The sequence below is a fragment of the Eptesicus fuscus genome, chromosome 7 (genome assembly GCF_027574615.1).
Source record: "Eptesicus fuscus isolate TK198812 chromosome 7, DD_ASM_mEF_20220401, whole genome shotgun sequence".
Taxonomy (NCBI): domain Eukaryota; kingdom Metazoa; phylum Chordata; class Mammalia; order Chiroptera; family Vespertilionidae; genus Eptesicus; species Eptesicus fuscus.
The window spans coordinates 44,617,127-44,637,470 of NC_072479.1; the positions used below are offsets into that span (position 1 = coordinate 44,617,127).

The following is a 20,344-nucleotide window of genomic DNA, read 5'->3' on the forward strand; positions in this document are numbered from 1 at the left end:
GTCTAATATGCAAACTGTCCCCTCGACAGGGAGTTCAAGAGGGAGTTCGACCAGGGGACGGGGCTGGCTAGCCAACTGCCCCACGGTCCCTCCCCCAAGCCACCCCACCCCGGCTGGTGCCAGGCAGCCAGGGAAGGGAGGCCCCTAGCTGGCAGCCGCTACCTGTGCACGAATTTCATGCACTGGGCCTCTAGTAAGATTATAATGAAGCTGAAAAACTATTGCCATCTTAACGCAATGCATTTCACAAAGACTTACCACTGTGTTACAACTGCTTACAGTATTCTGTAAAGTAACATGCTGTATATGTTTGTAGCCTAGGAGTTGTAGTGGAACAGAATTTGTCACCCCAAAATATGTCTTTTTGGCATAAGGATTATATTAAGCTGATTAATTTTAAGAAACAACAGACATGAGAGAAGCTCTGAAGACCAATTACAAGTATCCCTTGTAATCTCTATTTGTAATGGTTTCTCCCTGGCTATACCAGGAAAAGCATATAGCCAGGGAGAAACTTCTATCAACGAAGAAGGCCAGAACTAAAATCTATAACAAACTTACTCTTTTTTATCTTGCTTTTCCTGGTAACATCCCCAAACTGACTGCCCTCACACCTAACATCCTCTTTACTCTTCAACTAAAGAAGGTATATCTAAAGGTGGCTTCAGCCATTTTGATAAGTTAGTCAATTTTCGTGGGTCTCTCCCATGTAGACATGAGATATACATATTATTAAACTTTGGGTTTTTTTTCTTGTTAATCTGTCTGATTACAATGAGTTTCAACTAAAAACCGAGAAGGGTAGAGAGAAAATTATTTTTCCTCCCCCACAGAGCAATAGGCTAGATTCCACATGGCCTTGGTATGTGGTAAGCAAGTGGTCGGCAAACTGCTCGCGAGCCGCGGTTTGCCCCTCTGTTGACTAATGAGTTTGCCAACCACTGGGATAGGGGCTTAATCACAAGGAACAACAACAGCTTGTAATTATTGGAATCGAGAGTCTAGGTCAGTGGTCGGCAAACTCATTAGTCAACAGAGCGGCAAACCGCGACTCGCGAGCCGCAGTTTGCCAACCACAGTGGTAGGCTATACCATCTAAGTTTGTGTAAGTGCACTCTGATGTTTGCACAAGGAGGAAATCACCTAAGAAGTATCTCAAAATATATCCCCGTCATTAAGCAGCACATGACTGTATTAAAAAAACAAAACAAGCACATGCAACAGATCTGATAACAGAAACAGCTATTAATTAAAGGTCTGGTAGCATATATAGCATGGATATGCTGGACAAAGAGATGATTCGCATCCCCACAGGATGGTGCAAGATTTCATTAGGCTCCTCAAAACAGGGTGCAATTTAAAATTTATGACTTTTTTATTTTTGGAATTTTCTATTTAATATTTTTGGACCAGTTGATAGTGGGTAACTGAAAAGAGAAACCATGGATAAAGGGGGAATACTGTATGCTGTATATTTTCAACATATGATTAGAGGATTAAGCCCATATGAACTTACTCTCTTTAGCAATTAGGATTATTTGTGAATATGTCAGTGTACATTCATCTAGGTTTGGTTATCTAGCTGTATGTTAAGAAGAAAGAGCATATAAATGCCTCAAAATAAAGGAATAATTTGTTTCTCAACTAAAAGGACAAAAACAATTCCCACAATTTCTGATTTTAACAATTTGATATGACTAAAGCTACTTAAAACCACTGAGTTGCACCAAGGGACTGCTGCAGATAACAACCAGAGAAGTTTCAAGACACTGTACTGTCAAGACACTGTACCTGCTACTACACTGTCAATTCTAGGCAAAGAGGGGAAAACTCTGTTACATGGCCCATTCTAGTACATAATTGCATTTCTTTTTTTTTGAATCAAGGTTTCCAAATTGAGAACCCCTGCCCTAGCAAAATGTATGTGACAGGCCTCAAAAACTATTGAAAAGAAATTCATTATACATTTATACATTTCTGGCCTGACTCCAGGCTGTCAGTAAATTAACCCATTTTTCCTCACCTACTTAATCTAGCTCTTATTAATGAAAAAATTTTATTTGAAAAAAAAGAGATCTTAGTAACTTACCTTCTCACAAATGATTCAAAGGCTTGAATGCAGTACTCTCTTAACTCATCATCATCTACATTACAAAATTTTACCACTAAAGGAATTATCTTCTCAAGGTATTCACCTAAGAAAAGCATATTGGTACTTAAAAACATTCATTAATAGTTTTTTTAATTGAAGAAAATTTGAAAATATTTCAACATTGCTTACCTATTCTATGACCAGCTTGCCTACTAATAGCAGCAATACATTGTATGTAGGTTCTTGTTGTTGACATGGAATCATTTTTGGACAACTCTGACAAAAGATGTTCGATAAGATCTACAAAAACTATATTTCCACAGCTCATAACTAGATGGCCAAGAGCAATAATGGTTCTTTTCCTCACTGCAAGTCTAGGGCTGGTCAACTGGGGGAGTAGACAGGTCAGAATTGAAGGATGAAAATTAACAAGAAGTCCTCCTTGCCTTAAAAGAAAAAAAAAAAAAAAAACAACAACAAATAAATTCAAGATGCTTGAACATTACTGAAATGTCTGGCCCCTGAACCCAATGTATTCAAAGAGTAAAAATTTACATGACATAATCCAAAATTAGAATGAAAGGACAACTAAATTCTTACTATCTCTACCAACCCAACTAAAAACTTGAGCAAAGTGAATGTAGTTTTGAAATCTGTATCCCTAAATTACCACCTTCTGGAATCTAGACCTATGTTATCCAACCAACAGACTTGGGAGTACATTAAAAATTAAAAACATAATATGATTTTGTAACTTTCCCTTTCCCAGATCTATAAAATAATGTTCTCTATTGATAGCTTTTTCTTCTCTATTACAGCTCTTTCAGGGTTCACAACTCAAAGTGTCTCTTGACTACCCTCTCTTTCCACTGTCTTTCTTCTACACATCTGTATACTAAATTTCACTTATCCTGTTGGTCCAACCCTTTCTTCCAAATCATTTCACATGTGTGGTTCAATAAGTCAATAGCAGTCAAATATCTATGTGCCAAAACAATCCTAGTAAATCAAAGCACACAGAGGACAAAAAAGTCTAACTAAACTTTTAATACTTCCATTTTAAACCCTAAAACACACTATATTTGCAGTTAGTATTTAGTTTCATTCTGCCTTATATTATAGCCATTTGCATTCTAATCCCCTATTGTAGAGTATAAGCTCTTTGTGTGTCAGGATGATACCTTTTCAATATGTACCACATGAAGTCACTTGATTATTTATTTTCAAGTTGAAGTGCATTAGCCACAACTAACACAATAATGATGAAATAGAATAATTATGAAAATCAAGGGTAAACCGAAATTGACAGGTCTTTTAAGGTATTTTCCCCTGTGAGTTGTTTAGATCTTTGTATCTCCCCAAATTTGTCTTCCAGAGGAAAGTAGAAAAGCAACAAATGTATAAAGACAAGTTCCTTCCTCCTCAAAAACATGCAGTGTAAACTTGGTTACTGAAGTTTATAAACATTAACTGAAAAATCTGCCATGCCTATACATCTTATCTCAGTAGATCATTGTATTCATGAACATAAAAGTAAAATAAAACATAAAAAATTTGCGGAAATATTTAAATCACAAATTTATTTCTCCGATTCCTAACCACCCACACATATTTATAAAACAGCCACAATTTAAACATGAATAATTCTAAACCAAGTTCTATTATACTTATCAGAAGGGGTTTTTAATAAATGCACATAATATTTTTATTACAAATAATACAAATTATAGGCATGTTTACCTGCTCAACATATCAGCCATAATATCCAAGGCTTCTAGCTGAACAGAGACATCTTCCTGCTTTGCTATTGCACTGGTAAGACGTCCAGTAATCTTTTTACATACATTAGCAGCTAATGCAGAGCCTGCATGAATAAGAAACCAATAATAATTTCAAGGCAAGTATTTTAAATTCCACCTTATACTCATGGAAGTTGCCAAATATTCGACAACTTTAAACTTGATTATGAGACTGATTCAAGAGATCCATGTCAAAAATTATGTATTTCAAAATAGGCTGTTTCTCAATAAAATAATTTATTAAGACATTCACAAAATGAGATAATAACTGCAGAAGGAGTACGTGACCCAGGGAAAACAATATCGATTCAGATAGGCACTACTGAACATCAATTTCTATGCATGGTATGAATGCCAACTACGGAGTCAATAGTAGCTATAAGTGGTTGGAAAGCATCAATGAGATTTTTCTCTATTGAAGTCTTCTTTACCAGTAACCTAGACTTCTAAATTTTAGTGAATTATAAAAACTAATGATCAAAACACAAACCAAAACCAACATGGTTTATTTAAAAAAAGAGAGAGATAACTGTAATCCTACCTTATAATAGAGAAATATGCAAATTGACCGCACCTCCGCTACGCCCACAGCCAATCAGAGCAAACAAGATGGCAGTTAATTTGCATATGTAGGTGCTGAGCAGCCTGGGTCCCGGAAACATCCTCTGGACCCAGGCCGCTCCTAGCCTGTAGGCCCGTGCTTAGGTCCTGAGCGGCAGGGGTCCCAGAACACCCCCTGGCCACTCAGAGCCTATGGGTGTAGGCGCCAAGCAGCCTGGTGGGCAGATCATCCCCGCGTCCCTATAGCCCCCAGCGGCTTGCAAAGGCTCCTGCACAAAGCGGCGGTTTGGGGCCATGCCTCCAGCCAGGCGCCCAGGACCAGGTGCTGCTGCTGGCCTCCTGGGTTTGCTGAGACCCTGGCGGCCACCGCTGCGTGCTGCCCAGGGTCCCTGCAAGCCTCGAGCCTGGGGCCCATGGTGGGGCTGGCTGCTGGCCTTGGGGCGTTTGGAGTCGGGGATGCTCCCGCCCTGCCCCAGAGGCTTTCCAAGCTCCAGCACCAAGTGGCAGATTGTGTCCATGCCCCAAGCCTAGCGCCCTCCACAGGGGGATGGCTGCTGGCCTCTGGGGTGTGCAGAGATTCCGGCAGCCACCACTGGGTGGCAGGGACATGCCCCTAGCCCAGTGGACACAACCCAGGGGCTGCATGAGCTGCAGAGGATACACCTTTTTAAAAAAATTTTTTATTGTTTTTTTTTTTTTTTTTTTTTACAGAGAAGAGGGGAGAGGGATAGACAGTCAGAAATATCAATGAGAGAGAAACATCCATTAGCTGCCTCCTGCACACTCCCCTCTGGGGATATGCCTCCAACCAAGGTACATGCCCTTAACAAGAATCAAACCTGGGACCCTTCAGTCTGCAGGCCCACGGTCTATCCACTGAGCCAAACCATTTTGAGAGTAAATACCTTTTCTGACAACTCATTGGCTAAGCTCCCTGTAGGCCACCAATTGCAGTGTTCTCGGTAATTTGGGTTATAAGAATCCAAGAGGGTAATCTAGGGTTTTTCCACCACACTCTTGAAGGAAAAAATGAAGGTCCCTTGAGGGGTCCCAGATTGGAGAGACTGCAGGCTGGGCTGAGGGACAACACCCCCCGCTACCCCCCCCCCCGCCGTGCACGAATTTCGTGCACCGGGCCTCTAGTCTCTAATAAAATCCATTCCAATCCAAAGATTCCATAACTTCATTATAAAGTGAAAATGTTGTTGTTCCAGAGAACTCATAAATCAAGGTTACTATTTTAAAGTACATTTGGGTTTTTAAAAAGTGAGAAAAAAAATTCTGCAAGAAAGAATCTGAATGGTTAACGAGAAATCAGCTAAACACAAACATGTTTCAATGAGAAAAAAATAAGGAAAATATCAACATAGCTAATACAATTATAAATAACATACTTGAGTTGGTGAAATAATTGCAGTTTTAAGGTTTTTATTTATTTTTTAATTTATGTTTTTATTGATTTCAGAGAGGAAGGGAAAGGGAGGGAGAGAGAGAAACATCAATGATGAGAATCATTGATAGGCTGCCTCCTGAATGCCCCCTACTGGGGATAGAGCCAATAACCCAGACATGCGCCCTTGACCAGAATCGAACCTGGGACCCTCAGTCTGCAGGCTGACACTCTATCCACTGAGCCAAACCGGCTAGGGTGAGTTTTAAGGTTTTTAAAATTACCAAGTAGTTATAAGAGATTCAACCTTACCTAAAGATACTAATAAACTGAACTATTTCACAGCTGTCTTAATAGTGTTAAATGTTTTATATCATAAATTTTAAAGCAAAGCAAAATTAATATTGAAAATAAAGAGCTAATCAGAAATAACTCATGATTTTGATTATCTTTTGCCTCATTGCATAGGATGACATAATTATTCTATAGTCATGGTACATACAACAATATTAAATCTTGCTCCAACATAAGAATCATTCAGATATTTAAATTCCTATAAGATACTTAAATCCAATAAAATAATTCATTTAAAAGTGAATTTTTAATCAAAAATAAGACTCTGGTATTTTTTTCTTAGTTGTTCAAAGGGATGATTACCAAAGATCTTTTAGGATGGACACCTCTCTCCTTCCCTGACCAGGAGAGGGGAGGGGGGAAAGAGAAGAGAAATATATTTCCCTCCAAAGGGAAATAGGAAAAAAAAAAGTGACCTTGCTTACTTACCACTGGAAGCTGGTGGAAGTTCTCCAATTACTGTTTTAAGGCCAATACTTGAAATATCTCGAAGTTGTTCTTTATCAGAGAGCATGTTAGTGCAGAGGGTATCTACAATTGTCTCTACTTGGTATTCTTTCACTTTACTCACTAAAGGCCCAAGGCTGTAATATAAAGAAAACCAAAAATTTTAATCTAGATAAATACAAAAACAGAAAAATAAACAAATAGAAACATTAACTTTCCTGCCTAGCACCTGTCAACACAAAGTAAACACACTATGCCAAAATGGTAAGTAGTATACAAATAAAGGCATAAAAGAAATTCTTGATACATAAACTCCTTGCGGTTAGTTTCCAATCTCCCCTCCCCGCTGATTTCCATTATAGTATAATGAAACTTAAGATAGTACTGCTTTTTTCTCCCAAGCATATTGTGGTATATGCTTTTCATATTAGGATTTTATACTATTATGGGTTTGCATGTAGGTCCACTGGCTGAGGTCACAGCTTTGTGTCCTTCCCAAAGAATTTAGCACACAAAATAGGTAATGTTGAGTACATGACTACTCATTGAGGAGGAGCCATTATATTCAGCACTGTAGTGAATAGTATAACCTCTATCACCAAAAATGTACTGTCTGGTTGGTGAGGTGAGGAATTAACATGTCTACATTAGAAATGAACTGAAGGCATTCACTAGGCTACACAATGTTTGTAAAAACAAACAAACAAACTTTTAAATTCAATGTTAGTATTTATAGGAGATTGTACCTAAAGAGTTTTTTTAGGTATTGGGCTTTGATGGGATATAGCTAGAAAAAAAAGAGCTTTTCTTATAAAAAGATCAGAGTCTAGAATAAGTGGAATGCATATTGAAAAAGAAATGAGAGAAAGGAAGTGTTTGATACAAAAGGCAGATGAAAAACATAATAGGAAACTTAGGCCCCGGGGACATTATGGAGAACCTTTAATATCAGGCCAATTAATTTAAATGTGTTGTGGTAAAACTGGGAGCCAATGAATTTTCTCAAGCATAAGTGCAGAATGAAAATAGTTTAATTTGATAAATACTCTGGTCAGTGTTTCACATATATATATATGCTTAATCAATAAATGCTGCTTGACTAGAGAAGTAGTAGGGAGAGAAATCTGGGGAATTAAGAGAAGGAAGAAAAATAAACAAAAATGTTAAAGAAGTCCAAGAATAGCCCAATCCAAAATGATGGCAGTGACAAGGAAGACATAGCATATATGGAGAACTAATGTGAAACAGTGAAAATTGGGAGTGAAAATAAAAGGAATTAAAAAATGAATTTAAAGAGTTCTAGCTTGCATTAATGACAAAACAGCTTTTTTGGGGCTAACTTTACTACAGATAATAAATGTAAAACCTCTAAAACTATTATTTTAGAAAACAATAATTTAAATGCCAGCTACTGATGGAACTAAACCAGAGAAGAACTACCTGGTTTCCATATCCAGTAAAATTACTCTTTAAAAATGAAGATAAATTAAGTCAATTTCAGTAAAAAACTGAATGTATCATCACCAGACCTATACTTAGCTCTCTAGGTCAGTGGTCAGCAAACTCATTAGTCAACAGAGCAGCAAACCGCCGTGGTTTGCCGACCACTGCTCTAGGCTAAAGGAAAATTCAACCAGATTATAACTTGGATTTACAGAAAGGAATAAAGAAAGATCATGAGAAATGGTGTGTGTGTGTGTGTGTGTGTGTGTGTGTGTGTGTACATGGCTATATTTTTTAAATTATATATATTACAATAGCACAAAGACAGGAGAAAGAAGAATGTTATTGCAAGGCTTTTATAATTTATATCATGTGGTACAATACTAACTTTATTAATAGACTAGAGGCCCAGTGCATGAAAATTCATACCCTGGAGTGGGGGGTGTCCCTCAGCCCAGCCTGCCCCCTCTCAGAGTCTGGGAGCCCTCAGGGGTGGGAGGCGACCCGGTGATCAGGGGAAGGCAATGCCCCCATCACACCTCTGCTGCTGCCACTGCCAGCAGCGCAAGCCTCGGCTGGCTCTGGTTACCTGAGCCTCAGGCGGCCCTGGGTGGCTGGGCAGCCGATATTTGAGGCTTGCCTGTGCCTCGGGCCGGCCCTGGGTGGCTGGGGAGCTGAGGGACTCCGGAGGCAGGCATGTGGAGCAGCTGGACCCTTCTGGGGTCGGGCCCGGCCATGCTGCACGCCTGCCGCCCCAGCGGGGCTGAGGGGACTGGGCGCCGCCATATTTGTGAGGGTGTGATGGTCAATTAGCATATTCCCTCTTTATTACATATGTGATAAATTTAAGATGCAATTTTTAATCCCTAGCCTAGAGTGAATATCAAAAATAGTAATGCAAATAGCTTTCTAAAAAGTCAACAGAGAAAATCAAAATTAAATATTATAATACAGTGATTCCCAACTTTTTGGTTTCATAAACCCTTATAACACTTCCAAAATCAACAAAGACACCAAGAACTTTTCTTTACATGGGCTGTATCTGTCAATATTTACCATACTGAAATTTAAAAGTGACAATAATAAATTAACATAAATAATATTTTTAAAATATGTTTTCATTGATTTTTTAGAGAGGCAGAGGATAGAGAGATAGAAATATCATTGATCGACTGCCTCCTGCACGGGCAACATAAATAATATATACATTTATTTTTACTGTTGTTATTCCTCATCTGAGGATATTTTTCCATTGATTTTGAGAGAGAATGAAAGGGAGAAAGAGACAAACAGTGATGTGAGATAGACTCATCGATTAGCTGTCATCGCACATGTCCCAACCAGGGTCAGAGATCGAGCCTGCAACCGAAGTATATGCCTTGCCCGGAACTGAACCCAGGACTCTTCAGTCCACAGGCCAACGCTCTATCCACTGAGCCAAACCAGCTAGGGCACATAAATATTTTTAAGACAAAATAATTATATTCTCCAAAAAATAAAAATGTGAAAATTTTACATTTTTACAAATTAATGTTTGGGCTTAAAACAACTGGATTTAATCTGTTGTAATATCACATATGATGTGGCCTCTGGAAAGTTATATTGTGCACTTATGAGAAAAGGAAGTCAAAGGGAAAGTAACACCCTAGTATTACTAATATAACAGTTTTTATACTTTCAGGGTCTCAGATGTCCCAGGAGCCCCCAAATCAAACTTTGTAGCTTCCCCCGCACCGCTCATAGCTTGCTGCCCTGCCTCCTCCTGTAGCTCTCCACCATCAGCTTGTAGCTCGCTGCCCCACCCTCCTGCTGACGTGTGATCCGGTGGTTACTCAGTTGGTCGTTACGCTTCATGGAGTAATGACCATTTGCATTTACATCTTTATTATCTAGGACTGACAATAAATGTCAATGGACTAACTATCTGAAGTCTACAAAATACAGAACTTAAAAATAAAAGAGATTAAAATGAAAGTAATATAAAGAGATATACTACACAAATACTAATTTTAAAAAAAACTTAAGATGTTTTAACATAAGAGAAAATGTATTTCAAGATATGGTATATTTAAAAAGAAACATTTTATATTCATAAAAGTCAAATATCAAAAAAGATATCATTGTAAATGTATGTACCCAGTCATTGAGCTTTAAAGTACATGAACAAATTGACATTTAAGAGAAAAACACTTAAGAGATAAATTGACCACCACAGCTGAAATTTTAACATCCCTCTTTCAGTATTTAATATCAACAAAAGAAAAAAATCACTAAGGATATAAATCTGAACAATACTGTCATATACCTGACATAATTGACATTTCTAAAATAATGTACTCAACTACAGAATACACTTTCATTTCAATGTACATGTAACATTCACCAAGACCTACTACCATAGCCGAAACATAAAACAAATCTCAGTAAATAGACAAAACAAGGAAACCAAAACACAAAGAAACAAACAAAACGACCCTAAATCTTAAAGAGTGTGTGGTCTTCAGACCATAATGCAATTAAATTAGAAACCAGTAAAAATAAAAACAAACATCTACATAATCTCCAAACATTTGAAAATTGCTTCTAAATAATCCATGGATCAAAGGAAAAAAATCACAGTGGAAATTAAAAATACTTCAAATAGAAAAATAATGAAAACATCAAAATTTATAGGATATAGCTCAAGAAGTACTTAAGAGAAAAATATAAATGTTTAAGAATTAGAAAGGAAGAATAAGAAATCAACAAAATAGGCAATCAGTAACAGAGAAAATTAACAAGCCATAAAATCAGTTATTTGATAAAAGTAGTAAAGTTTGTAAATCCCTAGAGGAATTGAAGGGAAAAAAGAGAAAACACAAATTACCAAAATCAGGATTAAAAGAGGGATAGTCACTGATGACAATTATTTAGGTAGAAAATCCTGAAGAATCAACAAAAAAATTCAAGATACTGCAATTCATGATTAAAAGTCTTATTCTTGTTAAAATATTCTCTTCAAGTATTTCTATAGCTTCAACAAAGTCCCACTCAAAATTTAAGTTACCTTATTTATTTTTAAAAAAGAAATTGACAAATTGACTGTATAATTTAGATGGAAATAAAAGAACCTGAAATTGGGGAAGAAAGAAAAAAACTAGAAATCTTACACTACCTTACTTTAGACTTTTACAGATGTAGTCCAGCATTTCCCAACCAAGGTTGATTTTCACCCTTTGGTAGACATCTGGTTGTCACTAACTATTGAGGGGAAGAAGGAATGCTATTGGCAAGTAGTGGGTAAAGGACAAAGTGCTGCTTAACATCCTACAATACACAGAATAACTCCTCACAACGAAGAATTATCTGGCCCAAAAAATCTATAGTGCCAAGAATGAAAAAGCCTGACTACATTAATAAAACAGTGTTGCACTGGTGTTAGAATAGACAGATCAACAGAACAGAATAGTCTAGAAATAGACCCACACCTTTATAGTTAACTGATTTCTGACAAAGATGCCAATGCAATTCAGCAGGGAGAAAAGGTGTTTTCAGTATATGGCACTTCAACAACTGGATATCTTTATGGGGAGAGAATGAACTCATTTCCTACTTCATAAAAATTAATTCAGTGGCTCAGTTGTCTGGGTGTCATTCTGTGCACTTAAGAGATTGCCAGTTCAATTCTGGTCAGGACACATTCCCCAGTTTGGGGCTCAATCCCCACTAAGGGGTGTGCAGGAGGTAGCTAATCGATGTTCCATTTTCACATCAATGTTTCTCTCTCCCTCTCCATTATTCTCTCTTTAAAACTCAATAAAAACATTTTTAAAAATTACTTCAAGATAGATCATAGAACTAAAAGTAAAAGCTGAAACTATAAGGCTTTTGGAAGAAAATATAGGAGAAAATCTTTGTAACTTAACATAAATAAAGATTTCTTAGGAAACAGTAAGTAATAACCATAAAAGAAAAATTGAAAGTAATTTTTAAATTAAACTAAATTCAAATCTAAAATTAAAAACTTAAGGTCATCAAACTGGGAGAAAATATTTACAAAACACATAAGTGCCAAAGGAATATATGAAGAACTCCTACAATAAAAGATAAACTCAATTTTAAAAATTGGTTCTTCAATTAAGAGTAAGGTTGAACTTTTTATGTTTATTGGCCATTTGTATTTCTTCAGTGAATTATTTTTTCATGCTTTGCTCATTTTTATACTGGGTTGCTTTATCTTGTTGAAGATATTGTAATACAGTGATGATCATTGGTATTCATAATTGACAAAAAATGTATTTTATATGGGGAAAATAAATAAATAAATAAAAATCGGGTGGGAAAGTCAGCAAAAGATAAACAAATGGCCATAAACACAAAATAGCACTGAATATCATTAGTTATTAGGAAAATATAAACTAAAACTATACCTGCATACCCATGGGAATGGCTAAAATTAAAGAGTGACACAACCAAGTGTTGGTGAGAATGTGGTACAACTAGTACTTTCATGTAAAATGGTACAAATATTTTAAGATACAATTTAGCAGGCTCTTAAAAAAATCAAAATGGACAACAGCAATTTCATACTTAGTATTTATCCATAAGAAATAAAGACACAGGAACTAAGTTAAAAAGGACTCATAAAAGAATGTTTATTTTATCTTTATTCACAATAACCAAAGCCTAGAAAGAAACCAAATGTTTAACAGAATGTGGTATTATGGACTATTAATCAGTAATAAACTCATGAAACACCAATACATCCAACATAGATAACTCTCACAGATTATGTGAGAGGGAAAAAAGCCAGACACAAACCTATACATACTGTATGACTCTATTTAAATCAAGTTCTACAACAGGCAAAACTAATTTAAGGTGAACAAAACAATGGTGATCTCAAGTAGGGATGTTGTATGTGAGGTAAAAGTACAATTTTATCTTTTGCAAATGTTTATCTAGTCTTCTGAAAAAAGATCTAACTTTTCACCAATGATGCCTACCGCCTTCATCATGTACTTTCCACTCTATTTTACTTCATTGTTCTATTAATGCCTCATTACTTCACTGCTTTGATTAGAGAAACATAATATGTTTTCCTTTCAAATAAAGCTAATCAACGCCCCCACTCCCACTCCACTACTTGTTATACTTTTATAGGGTTTTCTTGGCTATCTTGAGCAAACACCCTGCCCTCTTCTCCTTCCCACCAAAATTTACTTTAGAATCAACTTGTCTATCTTGTGGGGAAAAAGCACTGATTTTTATAATTAGGTAAGCATTAAATTAATCTGGAGAAATTGAGTTATCCTGATCCAAGAACATGGAATGTCTTTCCATTTGTTACAAGTACATTTTTGTTATCCATTAGGAGTATTTTAAAGTTTTCCTTGATATAAGTTTTGAAAAAGATAAAATTGTTGTTTCTCTTATACAATAGCCTCACTCAAGGTCACCATTGTAACATATCTTGTTACATTTATTCTGAGGCATTTTGTCTTTCTGTTGCTGTAATAAATGGACATTTGTTTCCATATCTCCCAACTGGCTATTACCTGCGTATATGAAAGTTACTGATTTTTGTTCATTAATTTTACATTCTGTTACTTCATGGAATTCTCATTGTTTACATTAATATTTTTTCTATATTGACTTAATTTTTCCCATGTACCTTGTCTTACAGTGGCTAATATCTTCAAAAGAAATGTTGCTGGGACAGACACATTTTTGCCTTGTACTTGACTTTTGTGTGGAGGTATCTGGTAATTTATTGGTATTTGTGTTGAGGTGTGAATGTGTGTTTGTGAACTTTTAATGTTAAAAAGATACTATCAAATTCATATTATTAAATGTTTTACTTCAAACTGGTGATGAATTCTCTCTAGTGAGATAAAGCATCCCTGACCTGCTTTTTCCCCCTAATGACACATTAAATATGATGCTGGTCTTTGGAAGGTGCTTCACTCCTCTAATTATCCAAAGTAACCTAAGTGTTGAGTTATGTGTTTTTTTTTGTGTGTGTGTTTTTCTAAATCAAAATCAAGGTAGAATCTCACAGTACCTTGACAATTAACCAGGCAGTTTTTTCCTTCATCTGATCTATTAACCTGAAACAAATGTATTAATAAAGCACAATTGAACTGCACTATGTTCTTGCAATGGACCTCATTTGATCATGGTATGTTACACCTAATATACTGTCTAATTTTATTTTGAACATTTAAATGAAACTGGTCTGTAGTTTTCTTTTTTAGTGTTATCTTTACTTCATCAAACTTGTTATCAGTATTTAGCTAAAATAAAAGACTGCGTGGTTTTCATACTTTATGTTCTGGAATAGTACTAGAACTATGTGTACTGGAATTATATACTCTTTGAGGTTTCAAAGAGTATGTGAAAGACTTCTGGGTCTGACTGTCCTTTGGATGATAAGTTCTTTGACAATTTTCCCAATTTCTTGATTAGACTACTTTAGTAATTTATGTATCTATTGGGATTTTCCCTCTTCCAAGAAGCAGATCTTGAGTTTTATCTAATTTATTACCTTTTTTATCTTAATTCTTTCATTTTCTTTAATATGTGATTTCTTCCCCAACCCATTAATTTTAAGTATAAAAGATCATCAAAAATCAAAAGCCTCAGATTCCTATGAGTTAAGATTCATACTCAAGTGATAAAAGACCTACATACCTCACAACTCTCAATCTAGAACAAAGATTACTTTTTCTTATTGTATTTAAAGGGTGGAAAATGTTTAGCATATATTTTGAACAAAACTTTATTAAGAACATGGCAAAAAAATTAAAAGATGAAAATGTCCCAAGTTAAAGAAACATATATAAAAGTTGTATTGCGTGTCTAGAAATTCTATATTGATCTATGAGTCTCACATTGTTGCCTACTCTTACAGCAAGTATCTAAAGGCTTAGCTCAAAACAAATTAAAAACCTTTATAAGGAATCCAATAAAGGAATAGTAATGAGACAATACTTCATTTAAATTATCAAATATTATATAACATAAAATGACATAAAATTCCATAATTTAATTTTTATATGAAACTACAGGTTATACTCACTAATACCTTACGATGTAAATTAAGGATTCCTAATATTTGGTATGTATCAATTAAATAGATGCATTAACAGAGTAAGACCAACTTTCAAGTTTTCTTCTTAATATCATCTCTAATGTGATGCTTCTACTGTACTGTACACACAAAGACAACTGGAATTCTCACAATTTTAAAGAAAGGCTCTTTGTAGCCTGGTCAGTGTGGCTCAGTGGTTGAGCATCAACCTATGAACCAGGAGATTCCTAGTCAGGGCACATGCCCAGGTTGCAGGCTCAATCCCCAGTGGGGGGTGTGCAGGAGATGGCCAATCAATGATTCTCTCTCATCATTGATGTTTCTATCTCTCTCCCCCATCCCTTCCTCTCTGAAATCAATTTTTTTAAAAAAAGGTTCTTTGTAACTATTTTATCATCAGTGTTGATTTGTGTTAATGATGTTGTTTTAACTGCTGCTATTCTTTAAGTCTTATTTTCATCTGTACTTTCCTTGAACACTGGAATATAGAGATGGATAGAGGCAGGTAGGCCTTTTAATAAAGCTAAAAAAAACTGGGTCAAACAAGTGAGAGAACCACTCTTCCTGGAGTTTCCTATATTACTTTTTTAAGAAATAAAATACCATAAAAGGCTACAGTTAGTCAATATAGAAACTATAAGAAAATGCAGTATACTAAGTATAAATACTAAACATTCACCAGTCACCTAATCCAGAAAGACATAATACAAGACTAAGATAATTTACCAATTATTACAGTATTTTAAATGTGGTAGAGAGCATAGTAAGCAAGTAAAAAAACAACTTACCATTTGACAGCTAAATTCTGTACCTCTCCATTTTTATCTTCCAGTAACTTCAAAATCATTTTCACTACTTTCCTTTCACTATCATCATCCAACTTGATAGAATCTTTCTGCAGTTCCGTCATCAAATCATTTGTAGCCATAAACCTACCAAAAAATTAAAATTTGTTAATTTTAATAAGGTATCATTACACAAAATTATCTTTCCCAGGTCAGTTTTGATTTCACATTTACTGACAGGAACTACAGTGAGTGATCTTTCATTCTAATTAATTGCATCACTGCTTTTAGGGGGAGAAAAGCTCCTCTTAACTTTCTCTTAGCATGTGATTTGAGTTTTACCTAGGAAGCCTTTAACACGTTAAGCACCAAGCCTGTTTTATCTTCCTTTCCGTTTCAGTCATCGGCGACTGACATGGAGCTTAACGTGTTAACTACAAACATTAAGAACACCGTCTTAAGTAATACTGTGTGTTACATGTTACATATTGCAAATTAATACAAATTCTCATCTCCATCCCAACTCCCATTACTAGGTATCAGGTGTCTTTTCAAAGTGATAATGAGGTGATTCTAGAAAGCTGTTTCACATGACATCCAAGCCCCTCCCTTAAGAACCACTGTCAAAGGAAGGTTAAATACTGAACAGCCTGACAAAATCACCAAGTGATCAACTGTTTAATCTCAGTTTTAAATAAAAGACTGAACAGAATATATAAATAAGGTAGACTTGTAGATTTTTTTCCCTTTATACCTCATGAGTCAGTTCATTGTTTTAAAAGTAGTTTCTCAGAATACCAGATAAGCCCATTGAAATAAAGCTCCAAAAATCTGTTTAAAGACCAAATGAATTTTCCCCCTAATTCTTGGCTCCCCTCTACCTAAAAAAAGAATCTAACAGAAATAACTACTTAATACCTTTTTATTTTATTTGAACCAGATCCAGTTTGAGCAAAACTTCAATATTTTATGTTACATTCAGAAATGTCAAAGATCCATGTTTAAATCGACTGAAAAACAAATTAGAGCTAAAATGATAAACAGATTATGCAGATAGTCTGGCAACTTAGGCAATAAATTATGTGGCAAGAATTTGGCAAAAGAACTTAATTAATTTAGCAAGTCATCAATTATAAGACAATTTAAGGATAAGTCCAGTAATTAGTATGTTCACTTAATGCTAACTTCAAAGTTTAAAACTACATGCAAGCACAATTCTTACCAAATTTTGTAAAGGTGGTTTGGCTCTCTCCTGCATGCCCCCTACTGGGGATCAAGCCTGAAACCAGGCATGTGCCCTGACCAAGAATGGAACTGTGATATCCTGGTTCCTGGGTCACACTCAACTACGGAGCAACATTGGCGGACTAAGTACGTCATAATTCTCCTAATTGGAAGCCCTTTCCCATTTTATATGACAAAAAGTAAATTAAAACTACAATATTCTGGAAAGTAAAATAAAACAAACTGAATAGCACATGAAGGCAGGCACCTCTACACATAAAACAATAAAAGCATCTTAACCATTTTACTTAGATAAAATTCATTAAATAACCATAGTAGTTAGCACCTCTAAGAATCCCTGAAATGCTAATCATCTGGTTAAAGAAAAACATGATGACCATCAATTTCAGTAAAAGCAGATAAGCCCAATGTAAAAAAATGTTTTGGTTCCAGGCTCCATCCCCAGTAGGGGGCTTGCAGGAGGCAGCTGATCAAAGGATCAACCAGTTGCTTAGGGTTTTATATACATAGATAGATATAAAAGGCTAAGTGTCCGTCAACCAGTAACTATGATGCACACTGACCACCAGGGGGCAGACGCTCAACATAGCAGTTGCCATGAAATGTACTGGCCATCCTATCTAATCTAATAATCTAATCTAATAAAGAGGGAATATGCTAATTGACCATCACTCCATCACAAATATGGCTGCACCCACAGCTGAGGCCAAGTTTCCATAAGGAGCCTTAACGAGCAATCAGCAGGGACCTGAGGCTACGCCCTCCCCCGCCCCCGTGGGGCTTGACAGGGGACCTCAGGCCGTGCCCTCCACCTGGCAGGGCTTGACAGGGGACCTCAAGGTGCGCTTCCCGTCCTGGTGCTGGGCTAGGGGACCTCAGGCTGCTCCCCATGCCCCAGTGCCAGGCTGGGGGACCTCAGGCCGCAACCCCCACCAAGTGGGGCTTGACGGGGACCTCAGGCCTTGCCCTCTGCCCCAGCACCAGGCCAGGGGACCTCAGGCCGCACCCCCCATCCCAGCATCGGGCCAGAGGACCTGAGGCTCAACCCCCCTGCCTGGCGGGGCTTGACAGAGGACCTCAGGCCATGTCCCCCACCCAGTGGGACTTAACGGGGGACCTTAAGGTGCACCCCCAATGCTGGGTTGGGGGAACTCAGGCTGCGCCCCTGCCCAGTGGGGCTTGACAGGGGACCTGAGGCTGCGCCCCCCCCGCCCCCCGCCTGGTGGGGCTTGACGGGGGATCTTAGGACATGCCCCCAACCCAGCGGGGCTTGACAAGGGTGGGACTAGCCGGGTCTGGATCTAGCCCACTGGGGGGGGGGGGGGGGGGCGGCTGGGTATGGGTCTCACGCGATTTTGAGGCGCATGTGGATGGGCGGGGACTTGACTCTGGTCCTGTGGTGAGCCCCAGTCTCTGACAGGAGGAAGGTTTTCATATACATTTTACTAATTTTCTTTCATCTCTGACACTACTATTATAGAAAAAGGGCAAATAGCAATATTAAATTATTTCCTCTAATTAATCCCCTTTTAATGTGCAAGAATTTCGTGCACCGGGCCACTAGTTTAAAAATAAACGGCACCACAGACCAGTTGCTGACAAACTAACACTCGGCTTCCCCCAAGTGGGACACAGACCCTGCCACCACCCCAGAGCGACACCTCACCAAATTGCAGCCAACGCTGCCAAGACCCCATGGCGCAAAATGCAGTCTACAGCCCAGCCCAGCCCGGAAACGGCCACTATGGGCTCCAACTAATGACATCACGTAGCAATCCAGGCTTCCTCCCCCTAGCAACTAGTCTCCTTGGAGTTTCTTCAGCCCAGGAACCTGACTTGCCTTATAGCCAGGTGCAAACATTTTACAGTTTAACCAAATGTTTGTGAAGCATTTTCCGTGCCTCATCTCCTTTGATACTCACAGAAGTCCTGGAGTAGGTAGATAGGAGACTGGGCAGAATTCTATTATCTTTTCATTAGCAAGACACGAATAGTGACATTAAAATATTTTTTCTTTCACTGTGCACAAATCTGTGCATCGGGACACTAGTATTCTAATAAAGAAGTCTACTGATTTTCAAAAAACTAGTAATGGTTAACTTTTAAAAAAAAGAGTTAGAATGAGCCTAACCGGTTTGGCTCAGTGGGTAGAGCATTGGCCTGTGAACTGAAAGGTCCAGGTTCGATTCGGTCAAGGGCATGTACCTTGGTTGTGGGCACATCCCCAGTAGAAGGTGTGCAGGAGGCAGCTGATCGATGTTTCTCTCTCATCGACGTTTCTAACTCTCTATCCCTCTCCCTTCCTCTCTGTAAAAAAAAATCAATAAAATATATATTTTTTTAAAGTTAGAATGAGCACCAGCAAAATTAGCAATAGTTAATATTTTTAAAAATCAGAAAAATTGGATATAGTATGAGGTTACAATAAGAGTTACCCCTGAATATTTCTTCCTTATGTTAAATATAAGAAATTGTATTAAAAATCTTCTTATAAGGAAAGTGACCATTTTGGATGTTCTCTATGGCAGATTCAAAAGCTAATTGGTAAAATATCTCTTGAGCATTTACTATTTTAGGCATGATACTAATGGCTTGGATAATAAACATAGACTCAGTCTCTTTCCCTTAACTTTTTCATCTACTAATGGACAGACCAGTAAAGACAAATTTCAATCTTACAAATTTTTAAAAGCAATACTTTAAGGCATTTGGCAATGATCACTCCAAAAAACTGATGGTTAGTTTGGGTTTCAAAAGATTAATAGGGGTTTGCATTGGGAAAGCTGGTTTGGAATTTTAAATTTTTTATCTTTGTGTGGGTGGTAAAGGTGGTAGTGCTGAATAAGTACCTCAGTGTAAAGCACTAAGAAACAGTGCAGTGGAAAGCTGATCTGATAACCAAGAAGGCAGGTAGGGTATACAGTGTGGATATGCTGGACAGAGATGATTCATACCCATGTGGACAGAGCTGGGTGGTGAGAGTTCAAAAGAGTGCTCAATTTAAAACTTATTAACTATTTATTTCTGGATCACATTTGACTGTGGGTAACTGAAACTGCAGGTAGAGAAACTGTGGATAAAGAGGCACTAATGTATCTCTTCTCAGTCTCCTTAGCGTCAGGTTTTATACACATTTGTGCTTTTTGTTGGTAATTT

At 37.2% G+C, this 20,344-nt stretch overlaps 1 protein-coding gene across 6 annotated transcripts in view; it reads right to left on the reverse strand.

Annotated features, from left to right (window-relative positions):
- Positions 1 to 20,344, reverse strand: part of CAND1 (cullin associated and neddylation dissociated 1) — a 55,874-nt gene that overhangs the window by 26,224 nt on the left and 9,306 nt on the right. For 5 of the 6 annotated variants that reach the window (XM_008148761.3, XM_028156471.2, XM_054718882.1 and 2 more), the window contains exons 2-6: positions 15,947 to 16,090; positions 6,626 to 6,780; positions 3,833 to 3,956; positions 2,282 to 2,538; positions 2,090 to 2,195 (exon numbers count right to left, since the gene is read on the reverse strand). In XM_008148761.3, coding sequence (XP_008146983.1) covers positions 2,090 to 2,195; positions 2,282 to 2,538; positions 3,833 to 3,956; positions 6,626 to 6,780; positions 15,947 to 16,090 — 786 coding nt within the window. Of the gene's footprint in view, positions 1 to 2,089; positions 2,196 to 2,281; positions 2,539 to 3,832; positions 3,957 to 6,625; positions 6,781 to 15,946; positions 16,091 to 16,861; positions 16,954 to 20,344 lie in introns of all 6 variants that reach the window. The other variant, XM_054718881.1, reaches the window with a different exon arrangement.